This window comes from Rhinolophus ferrumequinum, chromosome 23, assembly GCF_004115265.2.
Source record: "Rhinolophus ferrumequinum isolate MPI-CBG mRhiFer1 chromosome 23, mRhiFer1_v1.p, whole genome shotgun sequence".
NCBI classification, from domain to species: Eukaryota; Metazoa; Chordata; class Mammalia; order Chiroptera; family Rhinolophidae; genus Rhinolophus; species Rhinolophus ferrumequinum.
Window position 1 is genome coordinate 19,695,067 of NC_046306.1, and position 23,850 is coordinate 19,718,916.

General features: G+C 38.6%; 1 protein-coding gene across 3 annotated transcripts in view; it reads right to left on the reverse strand.

Moving 5' to 3' along the window:
• PHF20 (PHD finger protein 20) overlaps positions 1-23,850 on the reverse strand; it is a 119,193-nt gene that overhangs the window by 39,617 nt on the left and 55,726 nt on the right. For 2 of the 3 annotated variants that reach the window (XM_033094511.1, XM_033094509.1), the window contains 4 exons: positions 21,051-21,438; positions 16,468-16,581; positions 15,601-15,789; positions 14,901-15,080 (listed from right to left, as the gene is read on the reverse strand). In XM_033094511.1, coding sequence (XP_032950402.1) covers positions 14,901-14,973 — 73 coding nt within the window. In that variant the 5' untranslated portion in view covers positions 14,974-15,080; positions 15,601-15,789; positions 16,468-16,581; positions 21,051-21,438. The remainder of the gene's footprint in view (positions 1-14,900; positions 15,081-15,600; positions 15,790-16,467; positions 16,582-21,050; positions 21,439-23,850) is intronic. The other variant, XM_033094510.1, reaches the window with a different exon arrangement.

The following is a 23,850-nucleotide window of genomic DNA, read 5'->3' on the forward strand; positions in this document are numbered from 1 at the left end:
AAATCTCCTCCCCTTGAGTATGGGCAGGACTGGTAACTTGCTTCTAATAGAATATGGTAAAGGTGACAGTGTGTCACTTTCCTGATCATGTTATGTAAAATTGTAATGTCCATCTTACCAGTCAGCACAGCCCCTTGCTGGCTTGTTTAAACAAGCTGCTATGTTGTGAGCTACTCTACGGAGAGGCCCATGTGGCAAGGAGCTGAGAATGCCAGCAAAAAACTGTGGCCGTTAGTGTGACTTCCTGCAAGGAACTGAAAGCTGCCAACAATCATGTGAGCCTAGAAGTAGATCCTTCCCCAGTAGTTTTCAGCTAAGAACACAGCCCTGGCCAACTCCTTGATTGCAGCCTTGCAGAGGATCCAGTGAAGCTGTACCTGGGCTCCTCGTCCACAGAAACTGAGAATATAAATGCATTGTTTTAAGCCACTATGTTTGTGCTAATATTGTTACACGGCAATAGATAATACAGAGTAGGATCAGAAGCCCTCTCATTTTCTATATGCTTGGATAATGCTGTCATGCGGGGCGGCCTGCGGGGTCTCTGCTCCCGCTCCCCACATAAAAACGCAGGACATGGTGAGGCCAAAAAGGAACACCCATGGAGCCATAGGTAGGGGAGTCATACTACTATATTCTCGCTGGCAGCTGGGTTGGAGACACAGGAAGCAGGAGCCACACTGTTTGCAACCCTCACTGCACCGCTTGCAGGCTCAGCCACCATCTTCTTGCTCGCCCCCATTTTTTGCTAGCCTAGCCACGGCAGTTATATTAGTGCCCAATGGCTCACTGGTTACAGCTGACAGCCAACTAGCCACAGTTGATGGCCATTTGATCGCAGTCGATGGCCATTTATTACCTGAGCCAGCACCTTTCTATGTGAGGCCGAGAGCCTGGAAACTGCTTTTTGGGGCTCTGTCCCCACAAATGCTTTATAGTTTCTTTTTTTACAATAAGCATACATTACTTTTATACTAAAAAAGTTTTTTAACTATGTTTTCTGAAACTTGGATTAGAAATAAATGTCCTATTTCATATTTCACTCTTTTTTCGTGTGTATCCATTGCCAGTACCTCAAAACCGCACAGTTAGATGACTGGGATAGTTATATTCAGTCTGATTGGCGATACTCGGTCTGGCACTCTAAGCCCATGTCAGTCTAAGCACCATCCTGCTTTCCCAGCTTATCTCCCATGAATCTACCACAATGAGGCCTCGGGTCTGCCCCAGCCTACTGCTGGCCCCCGCAACCGCTCATGCTCCCGCAGCTCACACCTCTGCTCATACTGTGCCCTCTCCCTGCCATCCCCCAGGGCTCAGCCAACTCTTCAGTTCCATCCAGACCCAGCTCACTCCACGTGCAGGAAGACGTCCAGATGGCCCTGGCTCTTTAAGAACCACATGCCATCAACTCCTGGCACAAATGACTGACTGACTATCTGCTGCACCCCATCTTTAGCACTTTGGATCTGCTCCTGGATCCTGTCATTTGTCATTTCTCCAGCCAGAGATAAGGGCCACTTCTCATTGTCTAGTGTTCCCTCAGCAACAACCCCTAATACGGTCAGTATCCTAGTCAAGTAATGGCACCACATGAACCCAGGAGTTGAATACTTTTTTGACATGTACTTCAAATACTGTAATATAATGAATAAAACATTTTCCAAGTCTGTGAAGGAATAACTTTCTCAGCTTTGAAGCAACAAAAGCAATCAAAGAGAAACATGAACAGCTTTAAATATTCACAGCAAGTCCACTCAAATGCTTAGAATTAAAAAATAAACAATCTAAACATCCACAGTGGAACAGTTAAAAAAAATTATGGGAAGTCTGCATTATGTAATTCTAACCAGCCACTTAAAAGAATGAAGTAAAAAAAAAAAAAGAAAGAAAAAGAATGAAGTAGCTCTGTACTTACTGATATGAAAAATCTCAAGATACACTGTTAAGTGAAAACAGGAAATTGCCCAGTACATACTGTACAACTCCATTATAAAACTGCACAGAAAGGACAGCAGAGGATAGAAATCAAACTGTTGACAGTAGTTACCTCTGGAGAGGGGCTTGGGCTAGGAAGGCAGGTGGTAAAGAAGAACTTCCACATTTTCTCTGTATACCCTAAAACAAGGAGCACACCTAGCACTCAGATTTTGGTTTCCAAATACAATTCTCCACTTAAAAAAAAATATGGCTTCTTGGAGAAATAGCTGAATCCAGAATTGGATAAATATAAGATGTGCTTAGAACATCTTGTTATGCCAAAAAATAGTAAGTGCTCAATTATGATGAAGACATAGGAACCAGTTTGAAGGGTTCCCACTGGCCAAATATGGGACGATATGGGTATTAAAATAAGTAAATGATACTAACAGATTATAACTCATAGAACAAAGTAAGAATCCATGAGTCCATGTGGCTATAAATAAATACAATAAATAAAAAAGAAGGGAAAGTTCTTCCTTACAATAAAATACAAACTAATAAATGCAGAAGGAATGAGGAGAGTTAGAAATCACCATTTGGCAGCCATCGTAGTTATAGTTGTTTCAGGCAATATCAAGGGATGCTAAAATGTCTGCAACATTTAATGAAGAAACAAAATATTTACACAGTCTCAAAGTATTCTCTCACAAGACATTTTTTAATTACAAAGGGAAAAATAATAGCTTTATAGCAGAGAAACCCGATAGATACTACCTTAGCCAAGAGACAGAATTAACATCAAGCAATAAATGGAACAAACAGATATGTGCCTCCTGAAACAATGCACCTGAAAAGGACACATCACTTATATGGTATTTCTGCTATAAGTGAGTAAATAAATCTAATCATGAGGATACATCAGAAAACCCCAAATTGAGGAACATCTTATTCTTTAGAAATGTCAAGGTCATGAAAGACAAAGAAAATCTGAAGAATTGTTTCAGATGAAAGGAGACTAAAGAAACAAAACAATTATATCCAATGTGTCATCTAGGACTGGATCCGACCAAGAAAAATAATGCTTTTCCCACTTTTGCTATCAAGAATATTATTATAATAACTGACAAACCTTTAATAAGGTCCTGATTTTGATAATTATATTGTGGTAATGTAAGAGAACGTCCTTGTTTTTAGGAAATATGCACTGAAGTATTTAGGGGTAAAGGTCTGCAACTTATTTGTAAACATTCAGAAAGAAATATTTTTTAAAAAACAGAACAAAAAAGCAAACAAGGGAAATTGCTAACAAGTGGGGAATCTGGTTAAAGACATACATGCATACCTCGTTTTATTGTGCTTCATTTTACTGCATTTCACAGATGTTGCGTTTTTACAAACTGAAGGCAAGACCCTCCACAAGCAAAAAGATTACAACTCACTTTATTGTACACTCGCTTTATTACAGTGGCCTATAACTGAACCCGCAAAATCTCAGAGGTATGCCTGTACAGAAATTCTTTGTACTATTTTTGCAACCTTTTTATAAGTCTGAAATTATTTCAAAATAAAAACGTCTTAAAAATATATGCAGGAAAAATATTTTGAGGCCACAGAATATTCAAGTAGGAGGAAAGAAACCCTGCCACGGCCATCCTCTAGATTGCAAATGTCTGCACTCAGCCCTCACAAAAATCACTGAGCATTTATTCCACAAGATGGCAGAGCTGCCCTAAATGCCAGAGCTGCGTTTAGAACAGCTAATCCTTCCTCTCTTCTCTGAACTAGACGTGTTGCCTTCCCTAGCGTCTCCTCCTGCTGCCCAAGCGCCTCCTTAACATTGATTTCTCAGATCGTGACTCCAAACTAGGTTAGAAATTCCATGACAGGCACCAGCTTAGGACAACAATCACTAAACAATGACTAAACACCGAAGCATCCTGGCCTCCAGGGGCCTTGCTGGATGTTTCTGATGATGATACCGCCCTCCTTCCTGCTTACTTACAAAACACATTCCTGGTGAATGAGTTTTCTCAACAACCCCTGTCTCTCTCCCAGCAATCTTTCTGGATCGTCCTGTACTCACCACTAAGCCCTGTTCCAAAAGAACACCAGGAACACCATTCGGTTTCCAGATCAAATTAGAGAATTCCAAAGGCACCAGCGTGTCCGCATACTGACATCACTGTCCCACACTGCTCTTCCAGACTGACCACCCGACTTAATCAGCCTCTTACTCAGAGTGTACACAACGCTTTGATGAGTGCCCACAAGAGCAGTGGGAGTTATACATCACATAGGTACAACTTCCCTAAAGGCAGGGATTGTGTTCACTTCGCTTGATTTTATAGCAGCCGGCATCTCAACAGATGGCATCAGGCACTCATTCAGTAGATGGGAGTCAGAGACCCTGCATCACCAGCTATAAAGAAGTGTACAACTCTGGCTAAGTCACTCTTTCTTGGCCAAGTATTAGGCTCTTTGTCTATAAAACAGGAAGAATTAATAGTGAAAAATTAGAAATAAATGTCTGTCAGCAGGGGATAGTTAAATAAATTATGAAATACCCATACAAGGAAATAAATTACATGTAATTGTGAAAAGAGATTATGAACCGGCATGGGAAAATACCATAAATGAAAATGGCAATCCACTGAATAAACACAAGAATATGATTCTATTATTGTGTTTTTTTAAAGCTATATGAGTGTATATAGGCTTGCATATATATGCACAGATCCATGACTGGAAGGATGGAAAGCCACACACCAAATTGTACCATGGTTCTTTCGAGAATGAGAAGGCGATAAAAGGAGGACTTTTAACTTTTTTTTTTCTTTTACTTGGTTTTAATTTTTCCTAGCATGTATTGGTTTTGAAATTTATAGGAAAAACAAACAGCAACATGACTCTTTATAAAATACTTTTTAAAATATGGATCTCAGATGCCTTTGAGAGTAGTTGTGAAAATTCATGAAGAACTAGTACTTACAAAGAACTAGTATTCCTTAGCGTTCTGATTGTGAAATATTAAATTTCACTTAAAAATCAACATTAAACAAAACTTGCTATTGTTATCACCTTATATAAGACTCAAAAATGATGAGGATAGTAAATCTACAAAGTCTGAGATTACTAAGTTCCTGCCATGTTATGTTTTTCAATGAAGAAATTAATTAGCAACTGATGTGATTTAACTTTTAATACCTTAGAAAACGTACTAAAATACCTTTTCACATTAATTTTCAAAACATTCTTTATTTGGCCATATATGTTGAGTTTTTTTAATCCCCAAATCCAACAGGAATCTTGGAAAAAGAATCACTGCATTAAAAAGCAGGACTTATTTGAAATTTTGTTTGGATAAAAGAATTGTCAACATTATGACAGATCTAGAAATATTTAAGCTGGGCAATGATCAATCAACAATGCTATTCAACATTTATCAACTGGAAGTATGCAGGACAACCCATTCTTATAAGTAAATGCCTCCCTAAGGTCAAGGAGATAATTTATTCATTTTTGTGTGTTTTCCTAACTCTCTCCAGGTTTCCTTTCTCTCCCTCAAAGTTGTGGTACGTAAGAAATGCTCAAGTCACTGTTTAGGGACTGGCCCAATGAATTAAATATTACCTACTACTGAACTGATGAAATAACTTTTCCAATGGATATGTTTGCTCTGGTTGGGAATAAAAGGTATTCAATAAAAGTGTGCTGAATGAAAGCCCAGAGATGAGAGTGTACCTGCAGTATTTGCAGAACAGCAAGGCGGCCACATGCCTGGAACAGTCAACAGGAAGGAGAGAGAGTGAGGAAAGGTGAAGTTGGAGAGGTAGAAGGTGGCCAGAAGAAGCAGGCCCACTGCAGGCACTTATGAACAAATACCAAAAGTTCTGCGCAGTGGGAGATGTGAATGCTAGTTTTATTTTTGTTATTTTCTAGCTTTTTTTTCAAATGTATAAATATAAAAAAGTAAGTTACCAAATGAATGAAGACAAGATCACTTCCATAAATGAGGTAAAAGTTACCAACAAAATCCCTGGTGAAGTTTAAATAAGGTCCTGATTTTGATAATCACATCGTGGTAATGTAAGAGAATGTCCTTGTTCTTAGGAAATATATACCAAAGTATTTAAGGGTAAAAGTCGGCAAACAATTCAGAAAAAATACTTTAAGACATCTTTAGGCCACGGCTTAGCTAAATAGGAGGAAAGCAACCTTACCGACACAACACAGAGAGCCAACATTTCAGGGCTCTCTCCCTGTCCTACAAACAAAGCAATTTCAGTAGCTCCATAAAATCCTCAAAGCCACTGACCTCAGTCTGGGAACAACTTCCCTGCTCAGCCTTAACCCACTTCCGGAAACCTGCAATTAATTCAGAAAGCACACCCGACAGCCTCCGACAAGACCCTCTGATGATGCTGTTGACACTGCTCTGTGTCCCCCTCCAAATGCCTAACTGCTTACAGGCCCTGAGCAAGTACCACCTTCTTCCACCCCTGTCCCCAAACCATCAACCTAAATTTCATGTTTCTCCCAAAGTCAGATCCAAAACGCATTTAATGAACACCAAGACCAAGAGCGCCCCGTTCATCTGTGTTTATTCAACAGTTAGCAGAACTCCTGGGCATGTACTACAGGGCTCAACAAGTGAGTCCTGAGTTCAACTTCCATGTGGCAGGCACACAACATCACTGTCAGTCTTCTCTTCCATACTTTTGTTCTAAGTATTTCTCATGACACCACCTTACTTTCTCTCTCTCGTGTTACAGGTACCTGCAGTCTTATTCATTCCTCTAGACAAAAAAACACCGAGACAGGCATTGACCAGATGTCTCACTCATCTCTCTAACCCCTAGAACAATGAATTCTCAACCAATTTTCCACCACAGCACACGCCTGATGGCAGACCATAGACAACACAGCTTCCCAGAATACAATGGCTATAACCCTATGACTCTCCTGTCAAGAAAGCATAGAGAACACAAATGCATAAAAGCTAAAGTACTGGAGCATTACACAGACCTGGTTGTTTTCAAAGTCGTTTGCAAAATCTATTATAGATATTAGTCTGAAACAAATCTGGTTAATTTTAAAGTAAATCACTTGTAAACATTTGATACTTTGACAAATAACTTCCTATTAATTTTATAACTGATTACACATGGGTTAAAATCATTTATCTAGACCACATGGCAAAGTGTCCCATTTCTAATAAGTACTTAGTAAAATTATACATATCAAGGGTGCCCACAAAATGTATACACATTTTAAGGAATAAACTGTATTAAAATTGTACTTATACCAAAACGAAAGATGAATACAAGTCACGTTTGACTTCTGCAATTACAAGAGGTGCTCAAAGTGGTTACCAACAGGATAATTTTAATACAGTTTTTTCCTTTCTTAAAATGTGTATACATTTTTTTGGCACCTTCTGTATATACACTGAGGCTGTACTTCTGTTAGGTCTTCTCTTGTTTAACCTGTGTTTCATGTAGAACATTCACAAATGAGACAGCTTAGAATAGAGTCTATCACTTAGTAGGCACTTGCTAAAATTTGTTGACTAAAACGAATGAATGGACTGCAGTCCATTTTCTAACACTCCTGGTTATCTGTGAATGGTCAGTAGGCTGGGCCCAGATTTAGAAAATAACCTGAGATCTCTGAACTTCTAAGGGCATCTACTCTAATTTCTGTTTTACAGCATAAATAAATGCCTACCCAAGTAGAACAATTTGAACCGCATTCTCCTCTGGCTTTTAAGTCATCAAGGCCAATAGTTTAGAGCCTACTTCAAGAGTATAGTCAGGGCTTGCATGCTGCATTTATTTCTCCCAGCTCAGGCTCAAGGTAGTATGACCGCTACCATTCCTCAAACTCTCTTGGAAAATGAGCAGCGCTTAAGTTAGTTGTAGTGGTTTCAGGATTATTCCCTAGAAAATCCTCTGTGCAACCTAAAGAAGCAAAAGACATGAAATCTTACCATCCCCCTTTCCCAAGACTGTCCCATCCTCACTTTACCTTATTTCTGTCCTCGACACAAACCAGAAACACAACTAAATTAACCGACACAAGACATATATTATATGTGAGTGTTTTGGAAAGAGGTAGCCCAAGACTCTACAAAATATGCAAACTTCCAAATAGGCACTGCATTTAGCCTCTAGCCTAGTCTCCACTCGTCTCATCTGCACAGCGTATTTTCTAGTGGTATAGGAATAATTCACCGCCATTTTCAGGTGATGTCTAACGTAACACCTCCCTGAAGACAACATAATTAAGAGCTTAGTCTGCGGAGTTATAAGAGACATGGCTGTCAGCTAGAGCTCTCCCTACCAAAACAGACAACTAAGTTCTGAGAATAAATTTCCACCTCATCTATACATCAACTCTAATAATTCCTCTCACATGACAGAAAAGCAGGCTGGGGGGAGAGGAGCCCTGCCACTGAGAGGAGGCTCGGCAAGAAAAGGGAGACCACTTGCACCCACAAGCCTCGGAGGCTGAGCTACAACACTCTGGACCTACTGGGTCAAAAGACCAAACTAATGGCACCACAAATGAGCCAGGAGTGAATACTTGAGAACTTTCAGTTCACTATTTTCTAAGTGCTGCTCTGCTACAGTATTTATGTTAACTACATGGCATCTGTCAAGACAAAAAGAAAAGAAAAAAATCTACCCCTCCCCTCAAAATTGAAATCATCCAAATAGAAGTATGCAATTCTGTAGACATGTAGACATTATGGTGTAAAAGTCTTATAAATAGTCACATTAAAAACAAAACTATTTAAATACCATTAACCTTTTAACAATGCAAAATTTTCTATTTTCTATTTATAATTTAAATTACTTACTATTTGGAATTTGCCTTTCCACAAGAAAGGCAAAAAATCTCAAATCTTATGTTCACTGTTAAATATACAAATTAGATTTATATCTTTATAACACAACTGAGGATATAGATTTCATGACAGCTAATATTAAATAAAGTCGCAAGTATGTAGTGTCAAAATACAGAATCACTAAATATTCGACCACCTTCTCTCCATATGAAACAGCCTAAGAGGAAATGCGCTATACCTTTGGTCATCTTGCTCCCTCTGCTAGAATACCAGCCCCACCTGTTACTCGTGGAACACTGCTATTCATCCATCAAGATTCAGCTTCAATGTCAAGTCTCCCAAGTTAAGATACCTTTAGTTAGCACTAAATCTGACTGATCTTGTATCAGTGATGCTTATTAGCACAGGCCCTGGTACTTAGCGAGTTCACAGGATGCTGTAACTGAACTGAGCAAAAAAAAAAGATGTGCAGCCGTGCACGACCTCCACATCCACATGTGCACCACCTCTTCTCACGTGTGATGGCCTTGTTGCCGGAAGACAATTTCATTTCACCTTTAGTGTTTCCCTGAGTTGCTATGTAAAAGCACTTGCCGGCATATTCTTCCCCAGAGAACAAGAAGCAACCCACAAAAATCTCCACAAGCTGCTTCATTTGTCCTCTGGGGTAATAGGTACCCACAAACCTCTCTACATACTGGGAAGGAAGAAATTTACAGACCATCCATATATACCAAAGAAAATGTCCCAGCTCCAGAACCACGTAACGAATAATACCTCATGAGATTTGATTCCACACATGGTTTATGGATAAACTCTCCCATAAGGCCATGTCTTCCCACAGTTAAGTTGGCCTTCGTCCAGAATATAGCTGAGTCCAGAAGGAAGCTATCCTACAAGGCCTTAAACTTTCATGGATATTTAGAAATGCCCGAATTTACCGACACTAATTCCCTGCTCCCCTACTCGACCCTTCCCAATTCGTGATAACTTAAACTTCACAAAACTTTTTAAAGATGGATGTTAATCAACAACCATGGGACATAAGCTATGGGTAGGAGACAAACAACCTCATCAAAACATTTAAAGAGTGGCTTATACTATAATTAAAATGATTTTTTAAATATGGGGTTTATAATATGGGAAAATACATACATATGAATATCGACTGCATGCATATTATGATCGTAACAACATTTTTTAAATAGGAAAAAAGACAGTAATTTAAATTTTTTAATTTCACTATTGTGAAATACAATAATAAAAGCAAAAGACAAGTGATAGACCAAGAGAAAATATAATACAATGTATATAAAAGAAAAAGGAACAGTGTCAATAATATACAAAGAAAATGTGACAAATCAATAATAAAAACAACCCAACAAGAAGTGGGCAAAGAGTAAGAAAAGACAATTCACAGAAAAACAGATAAAAATATTCAATGAACACATGAAAAACACTTCTATTTCATTTAAAAAAAAATCAAAAAATACATGTTCAAGGAATACCACGCTATCATTATTTGAAATACTTACTGCTCAGAAATACTCTAAATGTCCATCAAAAAGGAAACGGTTAAATGTATGTTGGAACATTTTTACGAGAGACAAATATTCAACCACTAAAAAGAGTAAGACAGTGCACTGCCATGGATAGATCTCAGAAAATACTGTAAAATTAAATAGAGAACAACAAGCCTAGAATTAACCCAAATAAGACTAAAAGAACCCAATTATATTTAGAAATAATAAAACCTTAATTTCTTCCCTACCTATGTAAATGTATATAGAAAATGGTCTGGAAGAAAAAAAAAATCACAAACTAATAACAGAGGTCTACCCCAGTGGAAAGGAACAAGACAGAGGAGGCGTTTCACTTTTACTCCTAATGCTTCCATACTGTTTGGCTTTTTTATGATCAATATGTATTACTTCATACTGCTTTTTTTAAGGAAAATAAAAAATATACATACACACAATACAAGGGGCTTAGATGTTCTTCACTTTAAAAGGCAATCACGGTCAGCACCGTCCTGGACTCTGACCACTTACCACCACCATCAGCAAAACTAAGAGTATGCATTACCAATTACATCCAGATAGGTATTAATGCAACAAGCAATCTCTACTTGAGAGAAAAGAAAACCCTTATGTGCTCATGAATGTGCATAACTTCCTAAAGCTGTCTGTTAACATAAGATAGGGTTTTCTTCTTCGATATGGTAGAATCACTCATATTGAAATAACACTTTTGTATGCAACCCTATTATAAACTCTACAAAAAACATGTAAAACAAAACAAATATCTAAGGGCAGTGAAGAGTAACAAAACGCAGGCCGAAACAGGAGTCAGATACTTGGAATAGAGAAGGGCACTAGATGAGTTTCCTATTTTTTAAGGTTTTTCACCTAAAGTCAGGTTCCAGTCAGTAGCATTGGGTAGCTAAAACTCAGATAGAAACTTTTAGTCTTATTGATTGAAGAAACAGAAGATAAAGTTCAGTGCAACTACTAGAAAGTGAGGGACAAAATCCTAGAAAGAAGACAGCCACAAAAGGGTGGCCCCAATTTCTGCATAAAAGCTCTGCCTAAGTCTCTGGCTGATCTCTGAATGTACACAGTTTCAAGCAGCCCAACTAAGGCAAAAATAACTGAACAGAGGTTTCAACTGCTGCCCATTGCAGAGGAAAAGAATTTGGAGTTTGAGTTTGGCCAAACTAATTGCCCTTTATAACAAAGAAAATAGTCTTTTTTTAAGGAACCTAACATAATCCAAACTCTACAACGTATCAGTCACAATACCCAAGATACAATCCAAAAATATTAGACATGAAGAAAAGGGAAGAATGTGACCTGTAGTCAAAAGTCAAACAATGAAGATTAACCTCAAAATAATCTAGACATTGGACCTGGTAGACAAGAACTTTAAAGCAGCTATTAAAACTATGCTCATAATGAATAAACAGATCGAAAATCTCAGCAGAGAATATAGAAAAAAGGGAATTCTAGAATTTTTTTTTGGGGGGGTGATCTTTTCTATTTTTTTTTCCGATATTTTTATCAAAATAAAAAATTCAGTGGACAAACTTAACAGCAGATTGGAGTTGAGAAAGAATTTGAGAACAGATCAAAAGAAATTTTTCAATCTGAAAAAGAAGGGTTAAAGATTGAAAAAAAAAAGGTAAAGAGTCCCAGTGACCTATGGAACAATATCAAAAGGCCTAATATAAGTCTAATGTAAATGTCAAAATTAGAAGACAGAGAAAATGGAATAGTAAAGAATATTCAAAGATATAATGGCTGAAATTTGATGAAAGACATCAATTTTCACATTCAGCTCAGTGAAACTTAAGCAGGTTAAATACAAAAATAAAACAAACCTGAACACATCACAGTCAAACTGCTAAAAATCAAAAATAAAGAGAAAAGCTTTTGAAAGTAGCCAAAAAGAAAACAACACATTTCAAACAGGGAAACAATGATATAAATGATCACTAACTTCCCTTCAGAAACAATAGAGGGCAGAGAACCATGAATAACATCTTTAGAGTACTTAAAGAAACAAACTAAACCCACAATCCTATATCCAGTGAAGATATCCTTCAAGAATGACAGTTAAATAAAGTCATGTTCAGATAAACAAAAGCCAAGAGAATTTGTCACCAGGAAATCTGTATTGCAAGAAAAACTAAAGGAAATTTTTCAGGCTGGAAAGAAATCTTCAGGAAGAAATGAAGAACACTAAAAATAGTAAATATGTAAATAAATAAGACTACCTCTTTTATTTTCTCTAAAATATATAATTGTTTATAGCAAAAATTATAATACTGTATTGTGGATTTTACAGCATATGCAGATATAATTCATGTGATAACTAGAGCATAAAGAGGGAGAGTTAATGGAACTATGCAACATTTTACATAAAGTGATTCAACATTAATTAAATTGGGAAAACTTAAGGACATACAGAAGGTGCCAAAAAAATGTATACACATTTTAAGAAAGAAAAAAACTGTATTAAAATTACGCTGATGGTAACCACTTGAGCACCTCTTGTAATTGCAGAGTCAAACATGGCTTGTATTTATCTTCTGTTATTGGTATATATTGAGCATTACAACTATTTTTTTTTTTTTAATTGGGGAAGGGGAACAGGACTTTATTGGGGAACAGTGTGTACTTCCAGGCCTGTTTTCCAAGTCAAGTTGTTGTCCTTTCAATCTTAGTTGTGGAGGGTGCCGTTCAGCTTCAAGTTGTTGTCCTTTCAGTCTTAGTTGTGTCGGGCGCAGCTCAGCTCCAGGTCCAGTCGCTGTTGCTAGTTGCAGGGGGCACAGCCCACCATCCCTTGCGGGAGTTGAACCGGTAACCTTGTGGTTGAGAGGATGCACTCCAACCAACTGAGCCATCCGGGAGCTCAGTGGCAGCTCAGCTCAAGGTGCCATGTTCAATCTTAGTTTCAGGGGGCGGAGCCCACCATACCTTGAGGGAGTCGAGGAATCGAACTGGCAACCTTGTGGTTGAGAGCCCGTGCTCCAACCAACTGAGCCATCCGGGAGGCAGCTCAGCTCAAGGTGCTGTGTTCAATCTTAGTTGCCGGGGGAGGAGCCCACCATCCCTTGAGGGAGTCGAGGAATCGAACTGGCAACCTTGTGGTTGAGAGCCCACTGGCCCATGTGGGAATCGAACTGGCAGCCTTCGGAGTTAGGAGCATGGAGCTCTAACCGCCTGAGCCACCGGGCCGGCCCCGAGCATTACAACTTTAATACAGTTTTTTTCTTTTCTTAAAATGTACATATATTTTTAGCACCCTCTGTATGTCACAATTCCTAGGGTAACCTCTAAAACAAATGCTAGTAAGTACAGATAAAACCTAATAGATGAATTAAAATGGAATTCTTCAAAAGTATTCAATTAACCTAAAAAATAGGAAAGGAGAAAAAGACAAAACATAGAGAGGATAAGCAGAAAACAAAAAGCAAACGGTAGACCTAAAAGCAGCCATATCAATAATTACACTTAATATGACTAAACATTGCAGTTAAAAGCTAAACCTAACTATCTGCTATCTATAAAAGATACACTTTGAATTTAAAGGCACATTTACGTTGACAGAAAGTGACAGAAATAAATATACCATGCATACAGTAAGTAAAAGAAAGTTGGAGTATCTATACTAAATATCAGATAAAGTAAACTTCAAGTCAAATACTATTACCAAAGACAGAGTGATATATCATATTACAAAGGGGACAATTCATCAGGAGGACATAATAATAAACGTGTATGCACCTAATAAGAGAACTTCAAAATACATGAAGCAAAACTGGCAGATTTAAAAAGAGAAATAGACAAATCCGCAACCATGGTTAAGAGAGTTTCAACACTCCTCTTTTGGTAACTGATAGAACTAAACAAAAAACCAAAATCAATGGAGATATATACCAGAAAAACACCATAAAACACCTTGACAGACATAGAACAGATACACAACAATGGCAGATTTTTTTCAAGTGCATATATAATAGAAAATTCACCAAGACAAATCATAAAATAAGTCTCAACAAAGGTTAAGACTGAAATCCTACACAGTACATTCTCTGAGCACAATGGAATTACATTAGAAATCAGTAACAAGAATGTATCTATAAAATCCCCAACACTTAGAAATGAGTTACTTCCTAAGTAGCCCGTGATCAACAAAGAAATCACAAGATAGTTGAAGTGAATGAAAATGAAAATACAAGATCCCAGTGCTTGCTGGGACACTTATAACTTCAAATGTTCATACTGAAAAAGAAGAAAGATCTAAAATCAATGACCTCAGTTTCTAGAAAAATTTAAAGAAAGAAATAGAAATCAATGACATTTTAAAGACAAATAGAGAAAATCATATAGGTTGGTTTTTTGAAAGCATCTAACAAAATTGATAAATTCCTAGCAATACTAATAAAGAAAACACAAATTAGCAATATGAGAAATGAAAAGGGTATAACATTAAAGTGATAAGGGAATATTATCAATAAAAGGTGGAAAAACATCATTAGAAAAGTCCATTAATTGTAGCTCAGAATCAAAGCAAAAGCAAAAGTATACATTAGAAGAGAATTATGTTAACTCTAAATATGAACCTGCCACAGTAGAAATCTCTTGTAACTCAGCAAGAGGAGTAGCCGGTTCTGTTTTCATAGCGTTTTCTCCCATTGACGTGCAGTTCAACTCTGCGCCTGCAGCTCCCACTCCATGCCCAAAGGGGTGGCAAGTTAGTGCAGATGAGACCTGGCCAGCTTCCAAGGGCGATTTCAACTGACCTAGAAGGAAAAAAGAAAATTTGGGAAACATATACATGTATATAATCTAGGAACCAAAACTACCTCAGCAGACTAAGAAAACCAGGGACTTTTTAGAGGAAGCCATTCATCTTCCACAATACAAGAATATATCCGCAGGTTCCAGCACCTACAGCCAGGGCTGTGAGCATCTCAAGAAAGAGGCTAATAAGAGGCTAAAATGAAGGGAGGATTTGCCAAAAGCATTAACAAAAAAAGCAAAGACACTGGAGTGAATTAGCACCAGAAAGACAGAGACGGGGCAGGGCTCTTCAAGTATCATACCTCAAACCCGCATTCAGACATACATAAGCAAAACCAATCTCAAGCTTGTCTACTGAACCATCAGTGAAGAACAATGTAAGAAACACTGCAGCCCATTCAATAACTTGATTTCAAGACTATCTAAAACTTGTGGAAGGCAGTAGACAACGATTTAGATTACTTGTCACTAGACAGGTATCAGGTTGGCAAGACAATTCCAGAACAGACTTTGACTCACCTTCTTCTGATTCCTTGGTACTGGATGATGTGTGCTGCAAAGGACCAGTACTAACTGTATCAACCAAATCTGATACAACCAAGTCAGGATCTAGGATCTCGTGGGGCCCATTAGTGGACAGCCTGGAGGACCGTCTCCTCGATAGGTCTTTATCAGTGTTTTCTGAGTAGTTTTTTGACTTTTCCTGGGCTATAAACCATTAAGAGAATTGTAGTCAAGAGACCAGAAGAAATAACTCTACTATTACAGATTTCTGGACTGGCTGTCCTCTGTACAGGCTTTACAGAGACTTATGGAATATTAGACCAGTAATAAAAGGAAATATCCTTTCCTAGTTTACAGTTTTAAGTAAGGGCACAGTCTCTCTTCCAGGACAGAATTTTCTTTATTAAAGGATTCATGGTCTGAAAATATGTTCCAAGATCATGTCCCAATTTTAAAAACTAAGTTCTATGTTAGGGCTTCCCAATATAAAAATCTATGTACTAACTTTGAAAGTCAGTAAGATTTATAAAGCTTAGAGCCATCACAAATCCTTTTTGGAGCCTACAGCACTACTTTTAAAAAAATCAGTAAGTAGTATTTTTAAAGTTTCACTCATCATATGAAATCCATCCCTTTCTAAGCCATTAAATTTCCAAATCAAATGTAGTTTATGGGTATGTAGATGACACTGCTGAACCCAACAGTAGTGGAGTTTGGGCTCTGAGATTTATTTCTTCTAGCAAAACTTGTTCTAATCCAACCACATCCCACGCACACTAGCTCCTGAAATTAAGGACAAGCCTTAGAGTCTATAGGGATAGAGGGGAAGCTATCCTAATCCACATCAAGTTCTAGCCACACATACACAAACTGAAGACTCACGTGAATTTTTGTCAAGCCGAGGACGTTTTAACGGGACTTCACTTCCTTTTGATATTTTCCGTTTTCTCAATTCCAATGTTATTGGTTGCAAAGTTTGAGAGTTTGAATCCACAGCTACAATATAAATAAAAACACACACAAAAAAAGGCATGTAATTTCTTAGGGTCCAATCTTCGTTATTATATATAAATAACATACAGAGATCCTCGCGTGATAAACAGACCAAGAGGCTTTCTTAGTTAAGTGAAAAGAAAAGTGAAATGGGTGAGAAAGTACTTCCTTATAGGAGATACTTACACCTTGCAGACTGACTTCCTAAATTTCTTTTTCTTGGTCTCTCTTAAGACCCAGCTCTAGTCATATACCTCTCTCCTGAAACCCTCTCTTTAAAACACTATACCTTAATTAATCTGGGGAACGTAATTTAGTGGTTACCAGAGGGTAAGGGGGTTGGGGGGTGGGAGATGAGGGTAAGGGGGATCAAATATATGGTGATGGAAGGAGAACTGACTCTGGGTGGTGAACACACAATGTAATTTATAGATGATGTGATACAGAATTGCACACCTGAAATCTATGTAATTTTACTAACAATTGTCACCCCAATAAATTTAAAAAATAGTAATAAAAAAAAAACACTATACCTCAACATGAAGGTGTAAGAGCAATAGAAACATTTTTATCAACATCAAATCTTTTCATCAATACCCAGGAAATCCACCATGCAGGCTAATTCCTAAAATATGTACCCTGGAACTACAGCTTGACTATTGTTTCCAATCTCTACTTGCTAAATTAGTTAGCTTGGCATTGGTCCTAGCTTTGAGGAACCAAAAAGAATGTCAATATTTATAACCCCTTAAAAACAATTCCAGAAAAGTCTCAGGAGACTATGTTATTTGGTCGTCAGTGTTCCAGGCATGGCGGCTGATCACTAGCAAATCCAGCTCCGACATAACTTAGCAGTGCAGATGCTAAACCTTTGGACAGCACTCACTCTTTATTTTTAAGTCTAACACTTAAGAAGCTCTCGCCCAATCAGGAAAGATGAGAATATGAAAGGCAGGCAAAAGAAAAAAACAAAAGAAAAAAACTGGGACGCTTTGGGTGAAGGCAGGGCTAACGGGTCTAATGAAGGTTGAAAGGAGAGGGAGGGAGAAAGGGGAAAGAGGAAGAGGGAGGAAGGGGAAGAAATGGAAGGGGAAGGGGAGAAAAGACTCATCTAACACCAGTAGCTTCAGAGCTGCCATCACAAATGGCCAAACAAGAAACTGGACTGAGCTCTAAGGAGGCTAAGCTGATGAGGGCTGAAATCCTTGGCTCTTCCTGTGTTCAGTCTTCCCAAGGTGCCAACACTATTTTGTTCCACGTGGTGGGAAGTTGGAGATCACACACATTCCAAATTAAACACAAAGACAAACAATCCTCCTTAAATAGCTCAGATCCTGTTCCCAATCAAATCTGTACAATCTAGACAGCTCAAGGACCCACGGAGTCAATGATCTTATCCGAAGCAATTTTTAAAGGGGACTTGAACTACATGAGATATTTGGCAAGACTTCTTCACTTTGATACAAACTGGGGCTGACTATACAGAACTTCAGTGTTGCCAAACTTGTCTTACAATAATAAGAATAATCTGGGCAAGTTGTTTAACAAGTCACACTCTCAGACCCTCATCCAGAGATTCTGACTGCGGAGGAAAGCCGCAGACAAGTGTTAACAGTAAACTAGGAATACACCATTTCTCTATTAAATTGATCCTACCTGGTATGAAATCTTACATTTACAAAATAAAAGCGATAAACTGAATGGCCTTTATTTTATCTGAATGAAATCATGTGGCTTCATAAGAGCAGTCTGGAAAGTGAAGTGCAACTACGCCAGTACACACTTTCCAGAAGGTACAAGCCAGAGCATGAATAGCTAAAGAGGAACCAGTTTCAGAAAACTCAATTCCCACATATCCTCTTTTCCTAAACTGAGATGGGGACACATCAGATTTCTGCCAGTTCACATTTTCCACCTCTCCTTGCGTAAGTGCCCTTCTCCCACTTACATAAAAAGGTCTGCCTCTCACTCATCCCACATCTTAACATGGTACACTGCCCAGAGGTCTAAAACCCCTAGACCTTCTCCACTAGGGTCCTCACGTGAACACCAAACACACAGGTTATTCCCTGAATTCACCCAAGGGTGGTTTGTAACCATTCTCAATGCACAGGAGAGAAGTCAATTCATCCCAGATAACGGATGCCTTGAACATTAGGGACTAATTCTCCCCCAGAACTCTGCTGAGAAAGCCCGTCAGTGAATTCAGGCTAGTGCCGTCCAACAGAAATATAGTAAGAGACACAAATGCAAGCCATGAATGTAGCTTTCGTCACATTAAGAAGTTAAAGTGAAATTAATTTTAAGACTGTATTTTATTTAACCCAATATATCTAAAAGTATTCAATATGTAATCGATATAAAAATTATTGCGATATTTTAAATTCTTGCTTTTTTGTTTTTTGTTGGGTTTTTTTGTGTGTGTGGTACTATTTAAAATCCGCTGTGTATTTTACACACTTACAGCACACCTCAATTCAGACTAGCCACTTTTCAAGTGCTCAATAGCCAAATGTGGCTAGCGGCTACCATACTGGACAGCACAAGTCTAGGCCCTAGATTTGTCTAGGGACAATTCGAGCCTGTTCAGCTTTTTTTTTTTTTAGCAAAATAAATGTGTATTTTTATATTATTTATTCCAGAGATAAGGTTATTAATTATCCCAGATATAAGGTCCACAGCATGCTCTGCAATTGAGGGCAAAATCCAGTTATAATCACTGAAAGGGGACATACGTGCCTTATTTCATCTGGAAAGAAATCAATCTACCTCTTTTCATACCTTAAAATTAGAACGCAGATGTGAGAAGCTGCCTACAGGGAATGAGTCGTAATACACTCATTCGAAGTAAATTAAGGTAGACATTTTGTCACAGAAATTAAGTCTGATGGTCTAGTGTAGCTGTCTGGATCGATGGGACTAACTTTGCGTTCTACAGCATATGGAAACAATGAAAGAGCTACCTCTAGTTTTGCTGAAAATAAATTTTATTATATATATCTTTTGCAACTATTTAAACTTGTGAGAAAAAATAGGTATCACTTTAAACTGTGCTAGGGGCTTCAGAGTTTTTCCAAATTCATGTATGCAAGCAACAATGTCTGAAGACCACTGCCAATAGGTGGCGCTCAGTCTAGAGATCCTGCGGGCTCTTCATGCCACTGAATCAATCTAGAGGAGGACTGTTTGGCTTAGAAAGAAATCGAGGTGTGTTTCATTCTTGATTAGAATAATTTCAAATTTCAAATTTTTTAAAGAGCTGTTCATTCTTCCCTAAATCTGTGCCCTCTAACCTTGACTCTTACCAAGTAACCATCTCAGCTTATTTAGACTAAAAATTTCCAATCAATAATCACTCTCCAGAGCTCCATTTCAAATGCACCCATGCCTTCCAGTGTTCTCTGGCTCCACCTCCTTCAGACGTCCACACCTATTTTACTTCTCCTTTTCTCTTTCATGTCTCTCATGAAAACTGTATTTCTTGATCTCAGGTTCTATTAAGCTTACTTAAACTGAGATCATTTAAATAGCCACAAGCAAAAGGTCTCAGCTCATTAGGTTTTATATATAAGCTGATGTATCTAGTGGACAGTTATCTATCACCCTAGAAGCTCAGTCACAGACATATTTCCCAACTTATGTTCATGTGGATATGAGTCTCCCTTAAAATTTGGCTCCACAGGCCAGCCCGGTAGCTCAGGCAGTTAGCGCTCCATGCTCCTAACTCCGAAGGCTGCCAGTTCGATTTCCACATGGGCCGGTGGGCTCTCGATCACAAGGTTGCCAGTTCAATTCCTCGAGTCCCACAAGGTATGGTGGGCTCTGCCCCCTGCAACTAAGATTGAACACGGCACATTAAGCTGAGCTGCCTCCTCCCAGATGGCTCAGTTGGTTGGAGCGCAGGCTCTCAACCACAAGATCGCCAGTTCAATTCCTCGAGTCCTGCAAGGGATGGTGGGGAGCGCCCCCTGCAACTAAGATTGAACATGGCACCTTCAGCTGAGCTGCCGCTGAGCTGCCAGATGGCTCAGTTGGTTGGAGCGCGTCCTCTCAACCACAAGGTTGCCAGTTCCACTCCCGCAGGGATGGTGGGCTGCATCCCCGGCAACTAGCAACGGGACCTGGAGCTGAGCTGTGCCCTCCACAACTAAGACTGAAAGGACAACAACTTGAAGCTGAATGGTATCCTCCACAACTAAGATTGAAAGGATAACAACTTGACTTGGGGGAAAAAAAAAAGTCCTGGAAGTACACACTGTTCCCCAATAAAGTCCTGTTCCCCTTCCCCAATAAAATCTTAAAAAAAAAAAAAAAATTTAGCTCCACAGATACAACTTGATTTCAGATCACAGGACAATTCCAAGTTAGCCACAAAAATGAAGGACTGACGTATAGAAGTGAAAAAGAACCACAAATGGCCACATAAGAACACGTTGGCACTGCCCATTGCAGAGCCCACTTGGGAAACTCACCAGTAGGAGCTATGGAAGGGGGTCTGCCTCGTTTTCTTTTCGGCTCCCTCAAGTTTTCTTGTGGACTCTTCACAATGTCATTTTCAGATTTCTTATCCACTTGAGTATCTCCAGAGTACTCTCTGTCATTTTCTGAAATGTTCTCTTTGTCCTCCTTCTCGTTCTTGGGAAGGCTTTTCTCTGACACCTTCCCCTTTTCAGAACAGATTAACTTTCCTTCTTTATCAGGCTGCTTGGGTCGCTTTTCTGTCTTCAAGGCTTTGTCCTCTTTGTCTTTCTTCACATTGACTGTGGCTTTTCTCTGCTCTTTAAACTTCTCTCGTTTATCAGGAGATGACGAAAGACTTTTGTGATCTGTTTCTTTAGGCCTAGCATTACCCACAATATTCTAAAATGAGCAAAATAGCGATGAAACACATTTTGTGATTACTTGAAAATATAAAATCAGATGGTTTTTTGCAAACTTACGAAAACAAACAGAGAAAATTAAAGAGGACATATGCCAGGTCACATAATGGAAAGCACCACTGAAAATTATCCATCCACACTCTGGGGCTTGAGAATCAATCTTAGGTTTAAAGAAAACAATGGTCATGTTCAATTCCTTCTGAGACAGAGCTATCTCCCTTATGATTAATAAGTCACTAGAAAATAATTAAAGGAACATACAATTACCCCAGGGACCTCTTGTGGAAAGCAATCTGACAGAGGTGTTCTAAGAAAATGACTTCGTGCCCCATCCTTCTCATCCCAAGCATGACTACACTGAACCAGGGCCTTTCAGAGGCATGGCTCCGTTTGCCAGTGGATACTGATTCCCTGTGTAAAGAAGAATCCAAACTAAAAATTCACCCTAAAAGTCCTGTGTCCTGTTATGATTGGCTCATAATAAAGCCAGCTCTGAAAGCTCTGGCGTTTCCAAAAGTACAATTAAGTTTATTTGTATGTGCATCTCTCTTTCGCGAACTCAGTCTCCACCGTATCAGGTTCAGATGAGATCCCCAGCACCTAGCACGCACTAGGCACACAGATCTTTCCCAGAAGCAGGAAGGAGCGCCCAAACACTCATTGAGTGAAAGTTTAATTTGTCCCATAGGGAAAACTAATAAACAAGGAGAATCCTTGTGGTTAGAGCCTAGACAGAAATATTTTTTCAAGTCCCAGAAATTTTCTGAAAGCAGCGAGGTTTGAGAACACGCATTCCTCCTAACTGCTGGCAGAAATAGAAACGGCAACCACCGAGGTGGGGGGTGGGGGTACTGGCAATTTGTGTGAAAGACTTGAGTTTATATTTTTGAACTAGAATGAATTCCTAGAAATGGAATCTGCTAACAGAATAATCAGATTTGTGCACTCAGATTTACAAATATTCCTTAAATGACCATTAGGGAATTGGTTACACAAAGTAGCATTACATACATACATACAGTATGTATTACATACATACTATAGAATACTACATAGCTATTAAAAGCCGTATTCTCATACAGTCTTAAGGAGCTTGGGAAAATGTTATTTCATTAAAAGAGCCAGTTATGGTACAGTAATATGCTACATGACTCAAATTTTGAAAAGAATACGTATACACTTAAATACTTAACAAAAAGCACAGAAGGACATACATCAAAATGTTAACAGTCAACAGCAATTGTATCTAGATGATAAAATCAGTTTTTACTGTTTTGTGCTTTTCTGTACTTTCCTAATTTTCTAGAGCAAATATGTATTATTTTTACAACTTCAAAGAAAGATAAATGTTCCTAAAACACAGTTTATCAAAATATTTAGGACAGTTTAGTCCTACAGAAGCAACCTCAATCTAGTCTAATACTATATGAAAAAAAACTTTAAAAATTGTCTGACAGATATTTCAAAGAAGTTTTGCTTTGTAAGTGGCCAATACAGAACCCTAGATTATTAGGGTTGAAAAGAGCTGAGACGTCATTTATCCAAACTATTGTGTCCTCCCGGAAAAGAAAATCCAGCAAACAGGCACCATGGGCCTGTGCCTGACTACCTGCCAGGTCTGAGATGAGGTGAGACTTAGAGGCATCTGGGAAATGAGAACTGAAGAGCACCCACAGATCCACACTAGGTAAGGTGCCCAGCTCCAAGCCAAAGCACCGTGAGTGCAGCAGACTAAACAGTTGACAGTATGTTATATGGTGCCCTGGACTTCCTTTGGGGGAGGTTCTGGATACAACCTGACAATTCTGAACAAGTTCTTAACATGGTCCTCTATCTATACTAACTCTTTCCACGAACGGAACACAAAAAATGCCAAACCGAACGCTAAAATAACGTTTTAGGGTACAGTGTATCTCCTTAGATGTCTGAGGGACAAATCATCAAAGAGAAAACATCTTCGGGGCTGAAGCTTTATAATTTTGTCAATTTTCTGACGAGGATAATCATCAAAAGGTAAAAATGTCTCGAGGCTACCTTCAAAGATATCCTGTTCACAATCCTCGGAAATTGCTAAATATATGTACAGAAGAATTTACAAAATCTGTGATAAGTAGAAGCATTTGATAATCATAAGAAAAGACACAACAGGTCGCAGCATCACAAAACACTGTTACATCAACAACCACCAAAGAGGTGAGTAACAATTAGTAACAGTTTTTAAAAACATCAGTATCCAAATTTTGATCTCTTTCCCCTCAATTACTTCATTAAGACATAAACATGAAAAAGATTATAAGAGAAAAAAATCATGACGAAAGCAGGCAGCACTTCCAGATGGCCCATATACGTATGCACCATATTTCCAGTATCAAAACTCAGGCCCGTGCTCAGG